The sequence below is a fragment of the Pan paniscus genome, chromosome 3 (genome assembly GCF_029289425.2).
Source record: "Pan paniscus chromosome 3, NHGRI_mPanPan1-v2.0_pri, whole genome shotgun sequence".
Lineage (NCBI taxonomy): Eukaryota > Metazoa > Chordata > Mammalia > Primates > Hominidae > Pan > Pan paniscus.
In genome coordinates, this window is record NC_073252.2 from 54,168,250 (window position 1) to 54,188,925 (window position 20,676).

General features: G+C 44.2%; 1 protein-coding gene across 1 annotated transcript in view; it reads left to right on the top strand.

The window, feature by feature from the left end:
• The first annotated feature begins 7,376 nt into the window (after window positions 1–7,376).
• Window positions 7,377–20,676, top strand: part of PPEF2 (protein phosphatase with EF-hand domain 2) — a 39,210-nt gene continuing 25,910 nt past the window's right edge. The window contains exons 1-7 of the mRNA XM_034958651.3: window positions 7,377–8,438; window positions 12,698–12,825; window positions 12,971–13,028; window positions 14,548–14,723; window positions 16,352–16,466; window positions 17,784–17,830; window positions 19,924–20,090. Of these exons, the coding sequence (XP_034814542.1) occupies window positions 8,384–8,438; window positions 12,698–12,825; window positions 12,971–13,028; window positions 14,548–14,723; window positions 16,352–16,466; window positions 17,784–17,830; window positions 19,924–20,090 (746 nt within the window). The 5' untranslated portion in view covers window positions 7,377–8,383. The remainder of the gene's footprint in view (window positions 8,439–12,697; window positions 12,826–12,970; window positions 13,029–14,547; window positions 14,724–16,351; window positions 16,467–17,783; window positions 17,831–19,923; window positions 20,091–20,676) is intronic.

Genomic DNA, 20,676 nt, shown 5'->3' on the forward strand with positions numbered 1-20,676 from the left:
ATTGCGCCATTGCACTCCAGCCTGGGCAACAAGAGCGAAACTCTGTCTCAAAAAAAAAAATAATAATAAGAACACAAGTAACAGATTTCTAATATAAAAATAAATCAAACAGTACATAATGTGATCCTCTGCCTCTCTTCCCCACTTGTGGATGGCACTCTCCCCATGAGTACCCCTAGTGATAACTGCCATCTGTACTCATTAAGACATTTAAAAATGCATAAACGTTTTAAAATGTAGATTCTATTTTTATTCAGGTATGATAAGGCCAACAGATCAGGGGACAATTGCCATTTAAAAGATAGCTTATTACTCCTCGTTCCCAAGAGGAGAGGTTACACCTGCACAGCCACGGGAGAGAACACTGAGGTTGGTCACAGGCAGAGGACAGGAGAACTGTGGTTTTCGAGGGAAGGAATGGGTGAGGCAGGGTAAGGCGGCTAAGCAGGTGGAGGACTAGCTAGTCGGAATAGTGTCAGCTGACTCCTGACTGTAGACTGCACTGAGTTGTCTGATATATGATGTCAGGGTGATTAGGGTAGAGAGATAATGGCCTTGAGTATGAAAGTCCAAAAAAGGAGGGATTTGGTGGTAGGGCTCTAGATTGGTTAGTTTGCATCTCAGGGATCAGCTAATCCCGGGAGGTGTAGTCTCTCCCTGGTCAACAAGGCCCCAAAATGTCAAAGCATCAATATGGAAACTAGAAAATATGGGTAATACCACATAAAAAAATCTCTTAGGTTATTTTCCAACTTTTCCTAATCACAAATTATACAGTAATAAAAATCCTTATGTAGATTTTTGCATGGGTGTATAATTCTGTAAGATACTTAGAAGTATAATTTCTAGATTAAAGGATTTACATATTTTAAGTATGTAATTTAATAAATTACAATTAAAATTTAATTTAATTCCCCAAAAATGAAACATTTTAACGATCCCAGCAGTAGTATATGGAGAGGGTCCTTTTTCTCATACTCTCAGTAATACAGGATTTTATCAGTCTTTTAGTCAACTTGGAGAAAGAATGTTAGCAGTCAGCCACTAACAAAAACTAAGCTAATATCAGACAATGTTAATATCAGACAAAAGAGAATCAAATGCAAAAAGAATTTTAAAAGGCAGAGTGATATTTAATTTTTATGTCACCCTCTACCAAGACAGTTAAATGACAATAAGGCTTCATGTGTAATTACACAGTTGCCGATGGCAATTTTACATGGTTTAAATTTAATATTTAATTATATAGCTTCAAAACGTGTAATGCAAAGACTCAAATACAAGGAGAATTTGCTAAATCTGTACTTGTCATAGAAATCTTCAAAATACCTCTTTCAAAGATGGTCAGATCAGGAAGAATAAACAAAGATAAAGAGGATCTGAATTAATATAATTAACAAATTTAGGCCGGGTGTGGAGGCTCACGCCTGTAATCCCAGCACTTTGGGAGGCTGAGGTGGGCAGATCACTTGAGGCCAGGAGTTGGAGACCAGCCTGGCCAACATGGAGAAACCCTGTCTCTACTAAAAATAGAAAGATTAGCTGGCCATGGCAGTGGGGGTGCCTGTAATCCCAGCTACTCGGGAGGCTGAGGCATGAGAATTGCCTGAACCCAGGAGACAGAGGTTACAGTGAGCTGAGATTGTGCCACTGCACTCCAGTCTGGGCGACAGAGCAAGACTGTCTCAAAATAATAATAATAATAATAATTAACAAACTTGACCTACTAGATATAGACAAACAGAATATCACTTTCTTTGAGAATTTCCATGGTGCATTTAGTACCTGCCAGAACACACACACGAGCATCTTAGATTAACTGAAAAAGTAAGTTGTCCAAGAATAGTGATTAACCACAGATTAGGTTATATCCTAAGGAAAGTGTCCATAGAAAGGGCAGGATATTTCAAGCAGGCTTTGCAAACAGAAAAGCCAGCCCCAACAAAGAATGCCTCCTATGTGTCTTCCGCTGAGGACTCCCCTTGGACTCCAGAGCCCCTAGGCCCCTGTGTCTTGTCAGCACTCTGCTATTTCAGGGCTAAGGAGCTCAGGCTTCTCAGATGTGGCCTGGGAAACACAGTCTTCTAATCCAGGAGAGTAAGAAGATTTAGGACTGACGTGGGTGCTGTTAGAGAAACCCATCTCCTTGGGTATATGGGAGATACCCCGACTATGCAGTCGCCCCCTTCAAATCCTCCTTGGGGGCCTGATCTGACTGACGTCAGGGGGTGCCTACTGCTTCGAGGCAAGAAGCCTGAACTTTCCTTCCTGTCACTGTGAATACTTGGCCAGGGCTGTGAATGTCACCATTGCTTTTCAGGAAGGAGACATGGCAGACTAGGGCTGCACCTTCTTTATGGGCTCTGTAGGTCTGAAAGAAATCAGATCAGCCTGGGATCCCTCAGCCAACTCTGAAGACAGGACGGGGATCACGCCTGCCTGTTAAATAGATTTCTGCCTTGTTGTGTCTCATGGTAAATAAAAAACCCAGCAAAGAAGGTAAGAACTTTCTGTCTAGCCTAAAGTAGAAATGGGTGAGAACAGGAGGGCGACAAACTTATGTTTTTACCTAGGAAATAAATACAGAGTTGTTTTGAGACAAAGGTCAAAGACAGCTCCTCTGTTATCTATCAACTCATCCAGATGGGGTCTTTGCTATCTGTGTGATGAGATCTTCAAGTGCTGGGTGACCATTCTGCCCTGGATTTCTTGGGCTCACTTAGTGGACAGATAAACACTTTTTTTTCCCGCCTAAGAGACAGAGTCTCACTATGTTGCCCAGACTGGAGTGCAGTGGCTGTTCATAAGTGCAATCATAGCACACTACAGCCTCGAACTCCTGGGCTCAAGCAGTCTTCTCACTTCAGCCTCCTGAGTAGCTGGAACCACAGGCATGCCGCACCACCACCCCTAGCTAATTTTTGTTTTTCATGATAATGTGAGGCATTGATGATGCTAAGTCAAATTCTAGAAGGAGAGGGGGTCTCACCCACGTTGGGTGGATGTACTAATCACCTGGAGAGATGGCTCAGCTTGGGAAATCATCAGGGGGAGAAGACAGCTGGTGATTACCAAAGGTGCTGATTCAACAATCTCGGGCTCCCTCAAGCTCGTTTTCTGTGGCTGACCTTATGAAGTTTTCACATTTTTTAGTTTTTCCCTTGAGAATTATTCTACTTCCCCTTTCTGTTCATTTCCTTTTTTTTTTGAGATGGAGTCTCGCTCTGTCACCCAGGCTGGAGTGTAGTGGCGAGATCTTGGCTCACTACAACTTCCACCTCCCAGGTTCAAGCGATTCTCCTGCCTCAGCCTCCCAAATAGTGTAGCTGGGATTATAGGCATGTGCCACCATGCCCAGCTAATTTTTGTATTTTTAGTAGAGATAGGGTTTCACCATCTTGGCTAGGCTGGTCTCGAACTCCTGAGCTCAGGGTATCCACCCGCCTCAGCCTCCCAAAGTGCTGGGATTACAGGCATGAGCCACGGCACCCGGCCATTTTTCTTATTGATTTCTACAATGTTCTCTGCTTGTCTGTAGATGACTCCATCTTCTTCTCTTAAGCAGCCATATGGGATACCTATTTAGTCAGAGCCACTTTCTAATTTTTCTTATGTGTAAAAATTTTAGAAAAAATATCATTTATTGATTTTTAATTTCAAAAGCTGTAATAGAAGTATATAAGTTAAAAATGGAAATCTCTCACCCAACCTCTTTCTCCAGAGGTAATTACTGTTAATAGCTTGGTGTATAGTCTTTCATTTTTATATACTTACTGACTTTTTTTATATAGATGATATCACACTAGGCGTACTCTTCTGGAATTTGCTTTTCTTCATGTAACAATATATCTTGGGGCCGTTTTCATATGATTACATATCGACTTGCCTTGTTCTTTGTCATGGTGGAATACATTCCATTGTTTTTAAAGCATCATGATGTATTTTGTTGATTCTTTACTGATAATTATTTAAGGTGCTTTTTATTTGAGGAGGAGAAGAACTTTAAGAGATTTTTGAGGATGTCATTTAAGAAAATTCCTTATCTATGTTTTTCATGACGATGACAAACATTTGCAAAGTATTCCTCATATATAACCTCACTTCACACTCCTAACAACACTGTAATGACGTTACCATTATCCATAAATAACAGAGAAACAGATGAGACCATGGAGCCCCAAGGCAGGGATCACATGTGCCTTTGCTGTTATAATGGTAGCTAGGTACCCCTTTTCCCCTTCCACATGACATAGGAAAACATATCCTTTTTGTCCTTGGTGACAAAAAGTCACCAAGAGTTAGTTACAACTACCTGATGGGAGACTTCATTTCTTTCATCTCTTGTGGTTGTTCTAAATAGTTTATTGGCCCATGATAGATATCAACTTCCTTACTCTAGGCAATGCTATATTTCTATCTCCAATAAATTCTTTGTAGGTCATCTTATTCTGCCACCATTTTTGAATTTATAAATTCATGAGAAAAAAAGTTGCCTAAGGGCAAAAGAGGATTTATTTAATAAAAATCTTTGATCCAGCAATAATCAGTATCCATCCTGCTGATTCATGCAGCATTGAAATAGTATGCCTTTTACTGCCTCCAAGAACATGTTTTCGGTTGTTGATATTTTAAAATAAATATGACATCAGATTCAGTCCATCAACATATATTGAGGTTTTATTGTATACAAAGCACTTTAAATATATTATTTATGATCCTTGAAGATACATAGATGAGAAAACTGAGTCTCTGAGAGCTTAAGTGCCCAAAATTGAGTGAGAAGGTGAACAAAAATTCTCACCCACATCAAACACTCTTAAATACACAACTTGGCTATGCAGGCAAGTTACCAATGTATCAAAGCAACTTGTGAGTCATTGATAAGCAGAATCATTGCTGAAGTCCCTTCTAGTTCTAAAACTGTGCAAATATTTAGGAGCAGTTTTGTTGGTTTGGACATGATGGCTTCTCACTTTACCCCAAACTCAGATTCTGGTTTCATGACATCTCATAGACCTAGGAACCATTTTGCACACAAAAAGAGATCACAGTCTTTTTTCCTCTGGTTGTTTATTCAAAATAAATTAGCCAACATAAGCAAGGTAAGACTTTAATTTTGATTTTCAGAGAAAAAGACAACAACTCTTTGATAATCCCCACTATCACAACCTTCAAAAATAGCGGAGGAGAGCGGGGTAGAAATGAGGTAGAGAAAAGAGTAAAAGAAGTGGGATTCACTCTTGATGTTAAGTCAGTACCTCTCACATTACCTCCTGAAGAAGAACTAGAGAAAGTGTCATCTTTGTTGTATAAAAAGAAATATGGCATAATGATCCAGCAATCCCACTACACTTTGGGTGTATATCCAAAGGAAGCAAAATCAGTATTTTGAAGAGACAATTGCATGCTCATGTTTATTGTAACATTATTCACAATAGCCAAGACATAGAATCAACCTGTATGCCCATCAGTGGATGAATGGATGAAGAAAATGTAGTATATATGTACAGTGGAATACTATTCAGCCATAAAAAGGATGAAATCCTGTTCTGTGTGACAATATGGATGAATCTGGAGGACATTATGTTAAGTGAAATAAGCCAGGCACAGAAAGACAAATACTGCGTGATCTCACTCATATGTGGGAGCTAAAAAAATTGAGATCATGGAAGTTGAGCATAGAGTAATGATTACTAGAGACTGGGGAAAATAGAAGGAAGCAGGAGATGGGGAAAGTTGATTAACAGGTACAATGTTACCGTTAGATAGAAGGAATAAGTTCCGGCACTCCATTGTACAGTAGGGTGACTATATCTAACAATAATGCATTGTATATTTCAAATAGCTAGAAGAGAGAATTTTGAATGTCCTAATAACAAAGAAATAATAAATGTTTAAGGTGATGGATATGCCAGTTACCATGCTTTGATCACACAATGTATACATGTATCAGAATATCACATTTGTATCCCATAAATATGTATAATTATTATGTGTCAGTAAAAAATAAATAAGGCATAAAGTTTATTCAGTTAATATTTATGGAATCCCTACTACATGTCAGGCACTGTGCTAAATCCTGGGGATAAAATGATGAATTTTCTTACAGTCTTTCTCTGAAGGAACTCACAGTCTAATAGTAGAGAGATACAAGATTAAAGACTGTAATATGGTATTGCAGTGATGGAAATGTGAACAGGATATTCAGGAGCTCAGAGGAGGAGCAGGTCAAGCTGGCTTCTTTAAGGAAGGTGATACTTAAAGTGAGCCTTTAGCAATGAATAAAGTTAGCCAGCTTAAGAGAAGTGGGATAGAAAGAACATTCCAGGTAAGAGCAGAAACACAGAGGTCATGGTAGTTAAATCACAGAGTTTGAAGAAAGGAGAGAAGAGAGACGAGTGTTGGGAACAAGCCCCCCAAAATCTGGCCATAAACTGGCCCCAAAACTGGCCATAAACAAAATCTCTGCAGCACTGTGACATGTTCATCATGGCCATAACGCCCATGCTGGAAGGTGGTGGGCTTACTGGAATGAGGGCAAGGAACATCTGGCCTGCCCAGGGCGGAAAACCGCTTAAAGGCATTCTTAGGCCACAAACAATAGCTTGAGTGATCTGTGCCTTAAGGACATGCTCCTGCTGCAGTTAACTAGCCCAACCTATTCCTTTAATTCGGCCCATTTAGTTAATCGAATATATACAGAAACAATGCTAATGACTGGCTTGCTGTTAATAAATACGTGGGTAAATCTCTGTTCAGGGCTCTCAGCTCTGAAGGCTGTGAGACTCCTGATTTCCCACTTCATACCTCTATATTTCTGTGTGTGTGTCTTTAATTCCTCTAGCACCGCTGGGTTAGGGTCTCCCTGACTGAGCTGGTCTCGGCAGACGAGGCTTTTGGGGAAGATTTGTTGTTGTTGTTGTTGTTGTTGTTGTTGTTTTAGGCAGAGTCTTGCTCTGTCGCCCAGGCTGGACTGCAGTGGTTACACATCTTGGCTCACTGCAACCTCTGCCTCCCAGGTTCAAGCCATTCTCCTGCCTCAGCCTCCCAAGTAGCTGGGATTACAAGTGTGCACCACCACACCCAGCTAATTTTTTTGTATTTTTAGTAGAGATGAGGTTTCACCATGTTGGCCAGGCTGGTCTCAAGTGATCAGCCCGCCTTGGCCTCCCAAAGTGCTGGGATTACAGACATGAGCCACTGCACATGGCCTGGAAGATGGGTTCTGTTTGGAGTCTGAGACACCCCAATCAAAGTGTTTAGCAGGGAGCTGAGTATGTGGGGCTGAAGTTTAGGGATCATCTGGGATGGAGACAGAGATCTAAGAGGTAGGAAGTGATAGCTGAAAATGTGAGAGTTAATTAAACCAGCCAGGGAGCATATACCACGTGAGATCAACAGATATTTGAGACTAGAATGCAAATAAAAATCAACATTTAAGGGACAGACAGAGGAAAATGAGCTCAAGAAGCAGAGACAGTAAGTAGTCAGGAAGATGGGAGCAAACATAAGAGTTTAGTATCACAGAAGCTCAAGGTGTAGAATTGAAATAAAGATGTGGCCTGGCCAGGCGCAGTGGCTCACGCCTGTAATCCCAGCACTTTGGGAGGCCAAGGCAAGCGGATCACAAGGTCAGGAGATAGAGACCATCCCGGCTAACATGGCGAAACCTCGTCTCTACTAAAAATGCAAAAACAAAATTAACCGGGAGGCTGAGGGGGTGAGAATGGCGTGAACCCAGGAGGCGGAGCTCACAGTGAGCCAAGATTGTGCCACTGCACTACTCCAGCCTGGGTGACAGAGAAAGACTCTGTCTCAAAAAAGAAAGAAAGAAAGGTGTGGCCTATGGAGACAGATGGCCTTGCTGTTCTGGCAAGGTAAGGACTGAAAAGATGAAGACATTAGAGGCATCAGGAAAGGCTTTGATCAATAGTGAGGATGAAAAAGGTGATTATGAGAGGAAGTAAAGAGAAAACTGTAGTCTACCCTTGAGATAAATCTGGATGAGAAGACAAGAGAGGTTGGGTGACAGTTAGAGGAATATAGGAGGTCAAGGGAGGAGGAGGTGGCGGATGAATTGCTTTGAGAATGCAAAATAAGAGATTTCAGTATGTTTCTAGACTGAAAGGAAAAGGCAGTGGAAAGGTTGAAAACGGGAGACCTAGGGAATGACAAATGGAGGGAACTCTCAGGGGAGGAACATCTTGTGCACTTAGACTGGAGAGGTGGGGAGGATACTCTCACATGATTCATAGACAATTTGGCCCACCCGATTTAATACTCTGCCTGAATCTCGTATTACAGATTCTCTCTTCATTTTGTCAGCAAACAGCTCACTGTCCTCTGGATCTGCTGCATCCTGCAGGAGCATTGCGCTTAAACTATGGGAAGCGGCACCTCCACCCAACATCATTTTGCTTTCCAGAATGCAGAGAGAGGTACGTGTTTCCCACTTTCCAAACCAGCTGTGGGTACCACAAAGCCCATATTGCATGGAGAGGGTTGGGGGTTCTGAGGGTAGAAGCAGAAAAACCCTTAAATTTCTCCTCAGGCCAACTCTTAGAGGTCAGCTTCTCCTCCTTGTGACATGCCCACCAAAATGTCCAGTTGAAGTATATTTGACAGAATTAACATTCGCTCAGGAAGTTAGTGTTGTCCATTGGGGTTGATCCCAAACTACCCAGGTACAAATGAATGAAATAAGGTTGGGAAAAGAGGGGATGAAACACATTCCAGGCAGAGGGTAGAGCACGTCCAAAGGTCATGAGGTGGGAAGAAGGAAGCATGAGCTCCCTCTAGTGGCCAATCTAACAATTTTTTTAAAACAATAGGCCAGGAGTTGTGGGTCACACCTGTAATCCCAGCACATTAGAAGGCTGAGATGAGAGAATCTCACCTGGGCCCAGGAGTTTGAAACCAGCCTGGGCGACAGAGCAAGGATCCTATCTCTACAAAAAAAAATTTTTTTTTTTTGAGACGGAGTCTTGCTCTGTCGCCCAGGCTGGAGTGCAGTGGCACGATCTCTACTCACTGCAAACTCTGCCTCCTGGGTTCAAGCGATTCTCCTGCCTCAGCCTCCCGAGTAGCTGGGATTTCAGGCGCCCGCGACCACGCCTGGCTAATTTTTGTGTTTTTAGTAGAGACCGGGTTTCACCATGTTGACCAGGCTTGTCTTGAACTCTCACTTCAGGTGATCCGCCTGCCTCGGCTTCCCAAAGTGCTGGGATTACAGGCGTGAGCCACCGTGCCCAACCTAAAAAAATTTTTTTTGTTTTTGAGACCGAGTTTCCCTCTGTGGCCCAGGCTGGATTGCAATGGCACAATCTCAGCTCACTGCAACCTCCACCTCCTGGGTTCAAGCGATTCTCCTGCCTCAGCCTCCCAAGTAGCTGGGATTACAGGCGGGTGCCACCATGCCCGGCTAATTTTTTGAATTTTTAGTAGAGACGGGGCTTCGCCATGTTGACCAGGCTGGTCTCGAACTCCTGACCTCAGGTGATCTGCCCGCCTCGGCCTCCCAAAGTGCTGGGATTACAGGAGTGAGCCACCATGCCCAGCAAAAAAAAAAAAAAAAATGAATTAGCTGGGTGTGGTGGCGAGCACCTGTAGTCCTAGACACTCGGGAGCCTGAGGTGGGAGGATTGCTTGAGCACAGGAGTTCAAGCCTACAGTGAGCTATGATCATGCCACTGCCCTCCAGCCTGGGTGACCGAGTGAAATCATTTCTAATATGGTAGGGATATCAACTGTGATATAAATTGCAAATATTTTTTCCCAGTTTGTCACTTGTTTGGACCAATTTTGGAATTAGCTTCAGCTCAGGGTTTCCTTATCTTGTGAATAACACGAATTCAACCCACACACGCCACAGGCTGAGACTTCCTATCTCACTGAATTCTGGGTCAGCTCAGCTCCTGCTACCACAGGGGCTGGTAGGCAGAGATTTATTAGATCACGCAAGGTACAGAAACTTCCCCAGCTCCTGCCTTTTCACAGACAGTCCAGTTACCACTCCCTGCCATGCACAGAACCCAGGAACTCACTCTCATCCCCATACAGGTGTTAAACCCCAGCTCCTGAGACATGTGTCTGGTTGAGATTCCCCTGGGGCCTGCCTGACTTCAGTGCCTCTAACTGCCTTTGGCTATGGGTTCCGTCATCATTTCTGGCACCCGGAGATCTCCCTTCAATGCTTTTGATTTCAACTATTGGTTAAAAAGAAATTTAGCTTATTTTATGCAGCTTTTTTTAATGTGTTGGAGTGTGAGGGAGTCCTACATCTGCTTAAGCATGCCATTTCTTATTGGAAGTCGATATTAGGCTCTCTATTTTCCTTAAAGGGATGTCATAATTCATTAAGTTTTTATTGCACCTTTTGGCAAGCTTATACTTCCATTACAGAAAGGTACTTCTTCCTAGAGGCATCATTTTTTTCCTTTAAATCAGTGTTGTATATAGAGACATAAATATTCTTGACAAAGATAATAAAAATAAGAGGGTAACCATCAAAAAAATTCTGTGTTCTATCTTTCTTAAATAATTTACCTATTCTCCCACACCCTACTGTGCATTGCCTTGGTTCACAATTTTCTCACAGTGTTGTTATATGTAGAGTTTTTACAGCCCAGGTGTATTTGTAACTTGTACCCTAATAATTTAGTTTACACATGGCCCAAGTAAGAGGGGCCTATACATTTTTGCATTGTGCTATTAAAAATACATGGTGGGATAAAGGATCTTAAAAGATCCTGCACTTCCCAGAGCCCATCTCAACTGAAAGCAAGCCAGCTCCCCACCACACCCTACCAGATAGTCAACCGGGAGGAAGAAAAAAAGAGGGAGAATGAAAGGTGTTGCCCACTTCTGCTGCCTGAGTAGCCAAAGCAAGACTGAGGATGTAATACGTATGTCTCATCATTGGCAGCACTGGCCATAGAATGCTCAGGGCAAGGTGTTAGCAGACAACATTGATGCCCATGATCTTCTTCAGTGGTCCTTAAACTTTAGCACAGGTAAGAATTATGTGTGGAGCTTGTTAAACCTTCAGATTCCTTCCTGGATTCCACCGGTAGAGATTCTGATGTTACAGGTCCAGGGTGAGGTGTAGCAACCTGCATGTTTACCAGGAATCCCTAAAGAATCTGTAGCACCAGCCCTGGACCTTTCATTCACTATTCTCTTTTGTGTGTGAGTGTGTGTGTGTGTGTGTGTCAGAGTCTCTAGCCCAGGCTAAAGTGCAGTGGTACGATCTCGGCTCACTGCAACCTCTGCCTCCCAGGTTCAAATGATTCTCCTACCTCAGGCTCCCAAGTAGCTGGGATTACAGATGCCTGCCACCACGCCCAGCTAATTTTTGTATTTTTAGTAGAGATGAGGTTTCACCATGTTGGCCAGGCTGGTCTTGAACTCCTCACCTCAGGTGATCCACCAGCCTCAGCCTCCCAAAGTGTTAGGATTATAGGTGTGAGCCACCACGCCCAGCCTCATTCACTATTCTGAACATGGTTTTACAGAAGTCAGTCAGTGGGGTTCAACCTCATCGCTTACTATTTAGTGAGTGCCTTTGAGAAATACTAGTAGTATGAATTTTTTTCATAGGAAATCAAATTTATCTTTGTTTAAGTTCCTCCCAGCTTCTCTTTTCCCATGTCACCATCATCTTTCCTCTTAGGGAAATCAGCAAGAATTCTATTATCTGTCTAATGCAAACTAAACATATTAAATCAATCTGTCTACTCTTTATGAGGTTGACCTGAGTCAGCCTGCAGGATTTCTAATCCAGCTTTATCCACAAATAGTCCATTCATCACCAGCAGTGTATCTAAGCCTTGGAGCTTAAAAAGAATCTAGTTATGTGGACAGCTGTTCCCTTCTCTGGCAACAATACTTGACCACAGGTCCTAAACCTTATATAAAGAATGAAACTCCACACCCTAACCTGCCCTACCTGGTCACCTAGCACAGGTCCTGGCAAAAATGAGAGGCCCAGTGGCCATGTGGGGGACTGCATGGTCAGTGCTGTCTATCTTATGACGGGGGTGCTTAAAGCCTGTAGGGATATCATGGAACTGGGGATGGCAAGCATGGGAGCTGGGACACAGTTGCTACCCCCTGACATCGTATGATGCATTCATTTGAGTATTCGTTTATTGTTTGTTTTTCCTAGTCTTCATCTGGCCCCGCCCCTTTTCCAGATGAGGACATTGAGGCCCCAGATGACTTGTCTGAAACCACAGAGCTTGTCAGGGCAGTTCTAGGTCTAGATCCCAGGTGTCCTGACATCCAGTCTATTGTCACAATATCAAAATGTCCACCCCACCCCCGCATTATAACCTGTCAGGGATGCTGCATCCTTGCAATCTCATGAGTTTACATCTCCTTCTCGGAATCCTGGCAGTCCAACCTTTTCATCCCTATACAGAAATGTTTTCATCAATACATGGGAATTCTAATCAACCTACAGTGATATGAGTATAACCATCAGGCAGGAATGAAGGGGAGGGGCAGGAAATGGGGAAAAGCACTATTGCCAGCAGAAAGGGAAATACTTCCTATGGGCGTCAATGGGTAGTGCTTCTGCTCCATCTTGTCCTCACATATACAGTGGGAGAGGGCTGAGCAGCTTCCTCTCCCTACCCCCAAACCCCTGGCCCAGGGAGTCCGAGCTCACAGGCTTGCTTCTCCATCGGTGTCATAGCCTTCAAGGCAGCAGCCCTGATCCAGAGATGGTACCGGCGCTACGTGGCCCGCCTGGAGATGAGGCGGCGTTGCACCTGGAGCATCTTCCAGTCTATAGAATATGCTGGGCAGCAAGACCAAGTCAAGGTACAATGAAATGTGGGACGGAGCCGCCTCCTGCTCTCCCTTGGGCAGCAGGGCTCAGGTGCTCCTAAAGTGAGGCCAACTGGACTACTTGTGGGTTCTCTTTTCGCTCACCTCTAAAGCCACGTCTCCTTGGGTTCTTCTGCAGCTCCATGACTTCTTCAGCTATCTCATGGATCACTTCATCCCCAGCAGCCACAACGACAGTGAGTATGAACTGCCACATGTCATGTCCTCCTGTCGCAAGGCCATAGATTACACGGTGAGGTGGGGGATGCACAGGGAGTGAAACCGTGAATCTGGCGACAGCCAGGGAATAAGCAAGGGGCTGACGAGTAAATGGCAGACTGGGGTTTTATGCCAGGTTCTCCTGAACACACAGCTGGAGACAAGAGTTTGGACGCAAGGAATTCATTTATTAAGTTCAAGAAACCCTGGGGGTGGGAGGGAGTGGGGAAGGGATTCAGGAAAGGAATCACAGCCAGTCCAGCAACTCAGTGTGCCTAGGAAATAGTGCAAAACGCAAGCCTCAGAATTATACCCCCTGCAGGCAAAGGGAACTGGAGTTTTTCTGTGTCAACTCCAGGAGTCATTGGTTGAAAGCAGCTGGGGAGGTGGGAGAGAAGTATAGGAAGGAGGCTTTTTCTTTTCTTTTTTTTTTTTTTTTTTTTTGAGACAGAGTCTCGTTCTGTGACCCAGGCTGGAGTGCAGTGGCATGATCTTGGCTCACTGCAACCTCTACCTCCCGGGTTCAAGTGATTGAACCTCAGATACCCAAGTAGCTGGGATTACAGGTGTGCACCAACACACCTGGCTAATTTTTTATATGTTTAGTAGAGATGGGCTTTCACCATGTTAACCAGGCTGGTCTTGAACTCCTGGCCTCAAGCGATCCACCTGCCTCGGCCTCCCAAAGTGCTGGCATTACAAGCGTGAACCACTGAGCCAAGCCAGGAGGTTGTTAATTCCATAGCATTTCTGGCCTGCCATCCGGATCCAGGAAATAAGTCCTCAGTCTGGAGATGCCAATGCTGGCAGCTGGAAGCTGCTGGAAGGCACTGCCAGGTCTGATGCACCTGTTCCACTCACTAAATGCAACATAAATACCTGTGATTTTTCCACACTGGCTTTCCCCTTTCCTTCTGCTTGCAAATCCAGGTCCCTAAATTTCTGTACTCTCTAAGTCTGACAAATCTTGATCTTTTAGAATAAAAGTAGAAAGCATGACTTTTTCCTCCTGCCCATCCTAGACTGTTGTCACTTTCTCCTTCCTTTTTCCTCTTCTGTGCTGGAGCTGAAGCTGAAGCCAGATTAACCATGTCCTGCTTCAATAGTCCAGGGAAGGACTTTTTTTTTTTTTTTTTTTTTTGAGACAGGGTCTCACTCCATCGTTCAGGCTGGAGTGCAGTAGTATCATCTCTGCTCATTGAAACCTCTGCATCCCAGGCTTATGTGATCCTCCCATCTCAGCCTCTTGAGTAGCTGGAACTACAGGTGTGCGACACCATGGCTGGCTAAATTTTTAAATTTTTTTTGTAGAGGCAAGGTTTCCCTATGTTGCCTAGGCTGTTCTCAAACTCCTGGGCTCAAGCAATCCTCCCTCCTTGGCCCCGCAAATTTCTGGGATTAGAGAGCCACCGTGCCCAGCCAAGGACTATTCTATAGTGCCCACAGACTGCATGATCAGATGATCATAAGCTGATCCCCCTTTTCTATCTGGACTAGGGGACTTCCTGACCCGCATATTCACTGAGGACAGATTCTCCCAGGACTCCGAGATGGAGAAATGCAGTGACTATGAGTCCATAGAGGTACCCGACAGTTACACGGGGCCACGCCTCTCCTTCCCACTCCTGCCTGACCATGCAACTGCCCTGGTAGAAGCATTCAGACTGAAACAAGTAAGCTCACCTGGGGAACCTGGGTCACTACCAACTCCATGAAATGTGTGAAGGGAGACCAAACCCAGCACAGAAAGAATGGCCCCAGATTTAGGGTGTTCATGTCATGTGTCCACTAGAGAGATTCTACCCCTGCTGTGCTTAGCCAGGACCTTGCAGTCAATCAGCCGGTACTGATGATTGACAGCTTTTCTTCCTAATCACATAATCTCTCATTGTTCATTCATCCCACACATAACTACTGAGCACTGCTTTGTGCCCCACATTGCTCTGGGCACTGAGGATACAGCAGTGAACAAAACAGATAAAATCTCTGCCCTTATGGGGCTGGCATTCCATCGGGGAGGCAGACAATGAACAATAAATAACAATAAATAAGACAATTATGCAGTATATTAGAAGGCGATGAGAGCTATGGAAAAGAATAAACTAAGTTATGGATGGAAGAAATAGCAATTTTATAGAGTTGTCTGGGAAGGTGATTTCTGAGCAAAGATCTAAGGTGGTGAGGAATGCGCCGGAGAAAGAGCGTTCCAGGTAAAGGGAGGAACACATGGAAAAGCCCTGAAGCAGAAACTTGCCTGGACTGTTCACGAACCTCAGGAGGCCACTGTGGCTGGAGAAGAGGGAGCCAGGGGAAGAGTAATGGAGGTGAGGGGGTGGACTTTTATTCTTCCGAAAGAGTCAGGGAGACAGCAGACATAGGAATGACATAATCTGACTTGTTTTTTTGTTTTGTTTTTTTGAGACAGAGTCTCGCTCTGTCATCCAGGCTGGAGTACAGTGGCGCGATCTCAGCTCACTGCAACCTCTGCCTCCTGGGTTCAAGTGACTCTCCTGCCTCAGCCTCCTGAGTAGCTGCGACTGCAGGCACCCGCCACCACACCCGGCTAATTTTTTTATATTTTTAGTAGAGATGGAGTTTCACCATGTTAGCCAGGATGGTCTCGATCTCCTGACCTCATGATCTGCCTACCTCGGCCTCCCAAAGTGCTGGGATTACAGGCGTGAGCCATCATACCAAGCCCTGACTTGTTTTTTAAAATAATCATTCTGGTTGCTGTATTAAGACAGTGTAGGCGGCAAGGGCCAAAGTAGGGTGACCAGTCAAGAGACTACTGCAATCGTCCAAGCGAAAGATGACAGTGGCTTGGAACTCTGATGGTAGGGTAGAGGTAGCGAGATAGTCAGCTTCTGGCTCTATATCAGAATTCAATCCTTCCCCTCTTCCACATGAATCTAACTCATTGCAGGAGGAGCTGAGCTGATATATTCCAGTAATGACAGGATCACTAAGTACCATCAACACACCTGCACTTAGTCATACTTTACTGAAACAATCACATAGTCTTCCCATGCTAAAGGCAAGGAAGCATTTAATAGAGTAGAGAGGAAAGAGAAAAGTAGCTCAATATTTGCAGGGGGGACAAGTGGGAATGATGAGAAGCAGAAACAAGGGCAGAAGTTGAGTGATAAAGAAAGAATCCGTGCATAGTCCCAGGAGCAGTTTACTGGGGTTACTTTTGGGGTCTTAGGTGATGGGGGTTGTTAAGCAGTAAAGGTAAGGACCATTTTCCCTCACGAATATCAGTGTTGTTTTCTTCCTTCCCTCCTCTTCCTCCCAGTAGCAGCTCCATGCTCGCTACGTCTTGAACCTTTTGTATGAAACCAAGAAACATCTGGTACAGCTGCCAAACATCAACCGGGTCTCAACCTGTTACAGCGAGGAGATCACAGTGTGTGGTAAGAGCTGGTCAGAAACGGCTTTCCATGCTGGACACAAAGAAGAACGCTCTACCTGTGTGGTGATGCAAGAGGAGTGGCGGGCTGCAGGGAGATGTGATGATAAGCCAAATTTAACCCCTTCAGATCCACGATTTGCATATTCACTCCACATTTACCTAAAAAAGAGGTGGTGGTGCAGCGAAGGGGATCATGGACCTCAGGGCCCAGCCTCTGCTTTATTTTCCCAAGCAATTCCTACTGACTCAAACTCATGTTCTTCATTCAAAACAAAATCTCTGCAAATAACCAGACCCTCCTTGTTAAAAGATGGTTTATTTAATGGTACTTGAGAAAGCCCCGATGACTAGCAAATTATTCCTCCCATCCACACACATTCCTCTCCTGGAAAGAAGTCCTGTTAATGACTGTTTTCCCCATCTTATGTTTCCAGTGATTTTTAACATCCACTGTAGACAGACATCCCACACCTTAACCTAGTGGAGGCTCCAGTGCAGGAGGGATTGTAACTGGCCCTGCTAGGGTCACCTGCAGCCTGCAGATGGTCTTGCTTGCCTTGCAATGTTCATAAAGTTTTTTTTTGTTTTTTTTTTTTGAGACACAGTCCCGCTCTGTCGCCCAGGCTGGAGGGCAGTGGTGCAATCTCGGCTCACTGCAAGCTCCGCCTCCCGGGTTCACACCATTCTCCTGCCTCAGCCTCCTGAGTAGCTGGGACTACAGGCGCCCGCCACCACGCCCGGCTAATTTTTTGTATTTTTAGTAGAGATGGGGTTTCACCGTGTTAGGCGAGATGGTCTTTATCTCCTGACCTCGTGATCCGCCCGTCTCAGCCTCCCAAAGTGCTGGGATTACAGGCGTGAGCCACCCGCCCGGCCCATAAACTTTTAAAAATGGTATTTCAACATTGGAAATTTGGAGGATTTTATATTATGATCTAGATTTTGCTTTAAAAGTCTCCTGAAAAATCTTTTAACACTGGCTCATAAGTGAGTAGCTGCTTTCTAGTTTAACGTGGGCAAAATCTCTCCAGTTCTCATCTAGGTTTGCAACCCTGCACTGTTCTATCGCATCTTTGCTTCAATAAAAATGTAGCTCATTTACTATTTATAATAATCCGGCAGAAAAAATATGATGCCTTCTGCTTTCAATACTATCTCTGCAATAAGGAGAAATTAATATTTATCCTTATCTTACATATGGAAAACTTTGTAGGGTTTTTTCTGTCAGATTCTTCTGGGTATTTTCTTTCTTATAATAAAAATCAGAAGCACTGGTAAGGAACAATCAGCATTGATATTCTTTTTCTATCTTTGTTAGGAGACTTACATGGCCAATTGGATGACTTAATCTTTATATTTTATAAGGTATGAATGTTCAAATTAAGTTGCTTTCTTGCTCTGAAGCTTAATTTAGAAGCTCAAATTCAGTATCAATTGAACAAATGCTTAAATATTACTTGAAGTTTTAAAATATTATTATTTATTTTTATTTTTTTGAGATGGGGGTCTCAATCTGTCACCTAGGCTGGAGTGCAGTGGTGCGATCTAGGCTCACTGCAACCTCTGCCTCCCAGGTTCAAGCAATCCTCCCACCTCAGCCTCCCGAGTAGCTGGGACCACTAGTGCATGCCAACATGCCCTAATTTCTTTATTTTTTTCAATTTTTCTTTTTCAAACCCTTGTGTCGAGGGCTGACTTTCAGTAGATCACAGCGAGGGAGCTGCTCTGCTCAGTGCGAAATCCTGACCCAGAAGCAGGTCATCTACGAACAGTTTAATGTCAGGTTCCCCACGAACGTGCCGTTGCATGACGGGTGAGGGGGCGGCCGCCTTTCCGGCTGCACCCGGTTTCCCAGGAGGAGGGACTCTCCGCACCGGCCTCGGGTACCTGCGCGCTTGCTGAGCCGAACTGCCGGCCGGCGGGGATGGCCGGAGACTGGCTATCCCAGGCCACTGGGAGACTGGCTATCCGAGGCCAACTGAGGCCCTGCAGCGCTGCCCTGTGGTTCAGCCTGGGCGGGATTCTGACTTAGAGGCATTCAGTCAAAATCCCACAGAGGGTAGCTTTGCTCCATTGGCTCCTTAGCCAAGCACATACACCAAATGTCTGAACCTGCAGGTTGGTACTGAGCAGGATTACCATGGCAACAACAGATCATCAGTAGGGTAAAACTAACCTGTCTCATGATGGCCTAATTTTTTTTTTTTTAAGACAGAGTTTCGCTCTTGTTACCCAGGCTGGAATGCAATGGCACGATCTCGGCTCACTGCAACCTCCGCGTCCCAGGTTCAAGCGATTCTCCTGCCTCGGCCTCCCAAGTAGCTGGGACTACAGGCGTGCACCACCACGCCCGGCTAATTTTTGTATTTTTAGTAGAGACAGGGTTTCACCATCTTGGCCGGGCTGGTCTCGAACTCCTGACCTCATGATCCACCTGCCTCAGCCTCCCAAAGTGCTGGGATTACCGGTGTGAGCCACCGCGCCTGGCCTACGATGGCCTAATTTTTAATATTTTTTATAGAGACGGGGTTTGGCCATGTTGGCCAGGCTGGTCTCGAACCCCTGAACTCAAGTGATCCACTCACCTCAGCTCCCAAAGTGTTGGTATTACAGGTGTGAGCCACTGTGCCCAGCCTAAGATATTATTTTTAATAATATTTGCTACTCTGTTGCAGCAAATAAATAATAGAAAAGTCAGCATTGCATTATATTCTAATACATTTTTGCAAACTATTTAACAAACTTAAAATGTTTGGTTAATAACTAGAAGGGGCCAGATGCAGTGGCTCATGCCTGTAATCCCAGCATTTGGGAGGCCAAAGTGGGAGGATCACTTGAGGCCAGGAGTTTGAGGTCAGCCTGGGCAACATAGTGAGGCCCTGTCTCTTAAAACATAAATAAATAAATAAATATTTAGCAATTGATTTTCTTTCTTTCACATAAAGAAAACCGATTATTATCAAAACAACCAAAAGCTATTTTCATATATATTTTAGTTATAATGTGTAGAACATATAACAAGGGAGATGAGTATAATATTTTTTAATGGAATATTACTTTCTACACATACTACATTTCCCAAAGCATTTTCCCATGCATTATCTTGTTTAATCCTGAGAAATCTATGGCAGGTATTATTATTTCTAGTTAAAGATAGTGTGGCCAGGACTTAAAACTGGCCTTTGGATCACAAGTTTGGTGCCCTTTGCTCCACACCACATGGCAACACTCAGGCTTTGTCTAAAGGAGCATCTCCTAACCTTAGCCTCTCTGGAAAGGAAATATAAGACCAATAGAAGATACTTCCATCATTTACTGACATTTCATGCTTGGAGGAGACCTAGAAAGCACAGAATTGGTGTTAGACATGATGTGATTGTCAAATGCCTATTGGTTTTAACCTGATTTCCTATTTCCTTCCTCTCATTCATTCTTTCACTGGTCTCCTTGTTGAAAAGAATGGCCTCCCGTCGCCAGAACGGTCATATGTGTTCAACGGTGACTTTGTGGATCGAGGCAAGGATTCAGTAGAGATCCTGATGATTCTTTTTGCCTTCATGCTGGTTTACCCCAAAGAGTTCCATCTTAACAGAGGAAACCATGAGGACCATATGGTGAACTTACGGTACAAGTCAAAACATGCTTGAGTATTTGATGTTTGTTTGTTGTATGTAAAACATTATTTCTCCAGAACTTCTTATTTGTTAAATGCCTTTAAAACTAGTTTTCTAATTTTTTTAAAAAGCAGAATACACAGTATATAACATTCAAAAAAAAATTTTTTTTTTTTGGAGACAGAGTCTCACTCGGTCGCCTAGGCTAGAGTGCAGGTGCAATCTTGGCTCACTGCAACCTCTGCCTCCTGGGTTTAAGTGATTCTCCTGCCTCAGCTTCCCGAGTAGCCGGGATTACAGGCACGCACCACCATGCCCAGCTAATTTTTGTATTATTATTAGAGACAGGGCTTCACCATGTTGGCCAGGCTGGTCTCAAACTCCTGACCTCAAGTGATCTGCACCGCCTTGGCCTCCCAAAGTGCTGGGATTTACAGACGTGAGCCACCGCACACAGCCAGATTTTCTTTTTTTTGAGATGGAGTTTCACTCTTGTTGCCCAGGCTGTGCAATGGCACAATCTTGGCACACTGCAACCTCCACCTCCCAGTTTCAAGCGATTCTCCTGCCTCTGCCTCCCAAGTAGCTGGGATTACA